This window comes from Frankliniella occidentalis, unplaced genomic scaffold (genome assembly GCF_000697945.3).
Source record: "Frankliniella occidentalis isolate FOCC.00 unplaced genomic scaffold, Focc_3.1 Scaffold5924, whole genome shotgun sequence".
NCBI lineage: Eukaryota > Metazoa > Arthropoda > Insecta > Thysanoptera > Thripidae > Frankliniella > Frankliniella occidentalis.
The window spans coordinates 1-3,653 of NW_026272959.1; the positions used below are offsets into that span (position 1 = coordinate 1).

The 3,653-nt window shown below is 65.2% G+C and overlaps 1 protein-coding gene across 1 annotated transcript; it reads right to left on the reverse strand.

The window, feature by feature from the left end:
- Nucleotides 1-9: 9 nt before the first annotated feature.
- On the reverse strand, nt 10-3,571 carry LOC113207059 (endosome/lysosome-associated apoptosis and autophagy regulator family member 2-like; the record flags this gene model as incomplete). Its single annotated transcript, XM_052277155.1, has 8 exons — nt 10-248; nt 337-469; nt 543-728; nt 842-1,240; nt 1,312-2,366; nt 2,574-3,005; nt 3,087-3,234; nt 3,317-3,571. Coding segments are annotated over 8 exons (2,847 nt in total), but the record flags the coding sequence as incomplete, so codon positions are not given.
- Nucleotides 3,572-3,653: the final 82 nt, after the last annotated feature.

Here is a 3,653-nt window from a genome sequence, read left to right on the forward strand (position 1 = left end):
AGCCCCTGCGAGCTCGGCGCACTGAAGGCCACGTCCTCCTCTTCGGCGTCCTCCTCGCCCAGGGCGCAGCTCTCCGCCGGCGGCAGCTCGCACTCGGCCTCCACGTCGCCGTCCATGTCGCCGTCCCGGCCGCCGTTGGACTGCACCAGCTTCATGTACTTGTACTCCAGGCTCTGCGTCTTGCGCCAGAAGTGCATCATGCAGCCGCACAGCAGCAGCGCCAACGCCACCGACACGGCCACGACGAGCTGCAGCGAGAGCATCCGGGGTTCAATCACAATGTCGCCGTGCTCTTCACAAAGACTGCCCCAGGCACTCTGGCTCGGCCTCGCCTACCTGGACCTCGAGGGGGATCTGCGTGGTGCAGGCCACGAAGACGGTGCTGACCTCCGGCGAGGACGGGCGACAGTGCTTGGCAGGCAGGTAGTGCACCGCCTGCTTGCGGTTCACGCACTCGCCCTTCACGGTCCTGCGGGGGGCACAAGCGCGCGGTGAGTCCGAGCGGCGCGATAGAGGACGACGCGGCCAAGAGGAACACTCACTTGTAGTCGTTGGTGCCGCACGAGGGGCACGCCGACCTGCTCTTCCACATGAAGTTGAAGTTGCAGCCGTCCGAGGTGCCGTCGGGCCACTGGGCGGGCAGCGTGATGGTGGAGTTGCCGTTCTCGGTGGGGTCGCAGCGCAGCGTGAGCACGGCGGTGCGGCCCTTGGGGCAGGACCGCGTCGGCCTTCGGGGGGAGAGACGGGGTGCGAGGTGAGACAAGTGGCATCATGGGCAGCTCGCGGCTAAAAGCAAAAGCTGATCCATGTGCACGTTACTGTCATATTGCTGAGAACTCACAGCGGCGTTGCGTAGTAGAAGCGGATGTCCTTGAAGTCGTCCTGGACGAACTCGTCGATGACCTTCATGTGCATGTACGAGGTGTCGGTAGTGACGGCGAGCAGCTCGTCGCCCAGGGCGACAGACTGCGTGGAGAAGGTCTGCTCGTCGACGTCGCCGTCGCCGAGGGTCTCGCCCTGGCCCATGCCGACGGGGCCCTGGCCCGGGATGACGGTCGTCCTGCAGATGAAGGCCGCCACGCTGCTGGACTCGGCGGCCCGCTCCGCCGCGCTCTCGCCCACCGTGATGGTGTTGCTGCACTGGGCGGGCTCACCGGTGCCGCACAGGCTGATGTTGAACAGGTGGTAGTACTGCGCCCCCGAGGCCGTGAACAGCCGGCTACCGTGCACCGCCACAGGCCTGCCAACATGAAGGCAGTCAGAGCGTGCCGTCCCCCACCAAAGGGAAGTCCTTGACCACCCCATACTCACGTGTCCAGCGACCGCAGGTCGTAGGTGTTGTCGCCGATCTCGAAGTAGCACTTGGTCTCGCAGCTGCCGCCGTTGACGGCGTGCAGCCCCGGGCCGCAGGGCTGGCAGGCCTCCTGGCCGAGGCGCGCCGCCACGAGCGGCTCCACGGCGGTGGTGTCCGGCGGGCAGAACTGGCAGCCCGTCCCGTTGGGCTCCATGTACTGGCCCGGCGGGCACGGCAGGCAGCCCTCCGAGTCCAGGTCCCGGTGACAGGGCAGGCACGAGGCCGCGCCGCCGTCCTCGGTGTTGGTCACGTTCACCCAGAAGATCTTGGCCATGTCGACGTAGCCGCGCCGCCCGCCATCGTCGTCCGCGCCGCCCAGTCCCAGGGCACCGGCCACGGCGTCGGCCGCCCCCGCCGGCCCCTGGCCGAGCCGCTGGAAGGCCCAGCTGAACGTGTACGAGTCGTTCTGCATGACGGCGTAGCTGTACGTCTGGCGGGCCTGGCGCTGCGACCAGCTCTCGACCAGCGTCATGCCCTTCGTCTCGCTCGTCTGCAGGAACACGAACTCGCACTCGGCCGCGCAGTCCAGCTCGAACGAGAACTCGACGCGGCCCACCTCGAGGCGGCGGTGGTCGCCGGCGGGGCCCGTGACCGTCACGCCGCCCTTGGAGCGGAAGCCGCCCACCGAGATGGACAGCAGCAGGTAGGCGCCGGGCGAGTGGTGGCGCGTCGTGTGTATGTGGCTGCCGGCCACCTGCCAGCCCGCGCCGCTGGGGCACGTCGAGCCGTCGGGCTCCAGGCACGCCGCGCTCATGAAGGCGGGCAGCTCCACCCAGCGCGCCACCTGCATGCCGTAGTTGGGCGTGGAGCCTGGCGGGCACGCCGCGCACGCCGAGTTGCCGTCGCTCCAGGTCGCCCGCGGGCACGGCTCGCACGTGGACCCGTTGCCGTAGTCCATGCCCGGGTTGCAGGGGGCGCACTGGCGGCGCGGCGACGGCGGCGGCAGCTGCTCCGACCCGGGCAGGTCGTCGCGGCAGATCTTGGGCGCGATCCACTCGTACACGCGCTGCGTCTGCGACACGACAGAGAAGCACGTTAGCATAGGTGCACCACGAAACTTGTGCCTAGGGTTTTGAAAATGCAAATCTTTTCCCTGAATTATATCCCCCAAATTTTTAGAAAAATTAAACTTTTCAGGATAAAATTAACACTTTAAAAAAATATTCCTGTAAACTTTCCTAAAAAGACTTTTTCGGGAAAGTAAAATCCAAGCTCGTACCTGCTTGTCGGCGTCACAGGGCGTCCGCTTCTCGTAGTAGTCCTGGCGACTGCAGGGCAGCCGCTGCCGGCACGACGGCGACCCCTTGGGCGCGTACTCCGTCACGGGGTTGCACGGCTGGCACGAGGACGCCTCCGAGTTGGAGAAGGTGTTCTCGGGGCACTCGGTGCAGACGCGCGCGCCGCCCGCGCTGTACGTGCCCGCCCGGCACGGCAGGCAGGACGACGTGAGCGACACGCCGCTGATCTCGATGTTCTTGATGAGCACGGGCCGGCTCTGGCCGTGGTCCATGCCGAGCGTCTTCCACTGCAGCACGTTCTGCCCCGTGAGCAGGCGCACCGACTGCTTCTTCCACTCGCCCGCCTCGCGCGTGTACTGCGGCCAGCGGAACTCCTTCGAGTCCCGGAGGCTCTGGCACTGGGCGTTCTGCGCCTGAAGGGAGGACATTGTCAAGTTAGCAAACATAAAACTTGGGTGCGGCCACGGCCAGGCCAGAGAGGGGCAGGGACGTACCTCAAAGTCGAAGATGACGTCCTTGTCCGGGTACTGGTAGGTGTAGGTGAGGTTGCCAGGCTTGACGAGGTGCACGTCGAACGTCAGCGTGGCCGCGCATGGGCCCCCGAGCGAGGCTAGGTAGCCGCCGCGGGCCTTCCAGCCGAACCTGAGCAGAGAAGTTGCTTAGAGAAGGTCATCGCCACTCGCCACCCCCGCGCCAACCAAGATAACTATGAGAGGGTACGGACTGGCTGCAGTCGATGTCGGGCCCGCTGCCCCGGTGCGTGGTGAAGGACGAGCGGAAGGTCTCGACCTGAGAGGTGAAGCCGTCGGGCAGCCTGTCCTGCTGGAAGGACTCCAGCAGGATGCCGCCGCCCAGCGAGTACGTCCCCTTCCGGCATTGTCGGCAGGACAGGTCGCCCAGGTCGTAGTAGTAGCCGGCCTCGCAGGAGATGTCTGTGGAGGGAACAAGGCGTGAGACAGAGGTGGAGAGAACAAAGAGTCTGAGATTGAAGGTAAGGATTTTAATTTTACGGGAAAAAATTTTGGGAATTTTAAAACCAATTTTTTTTAAGTTGAATCTTT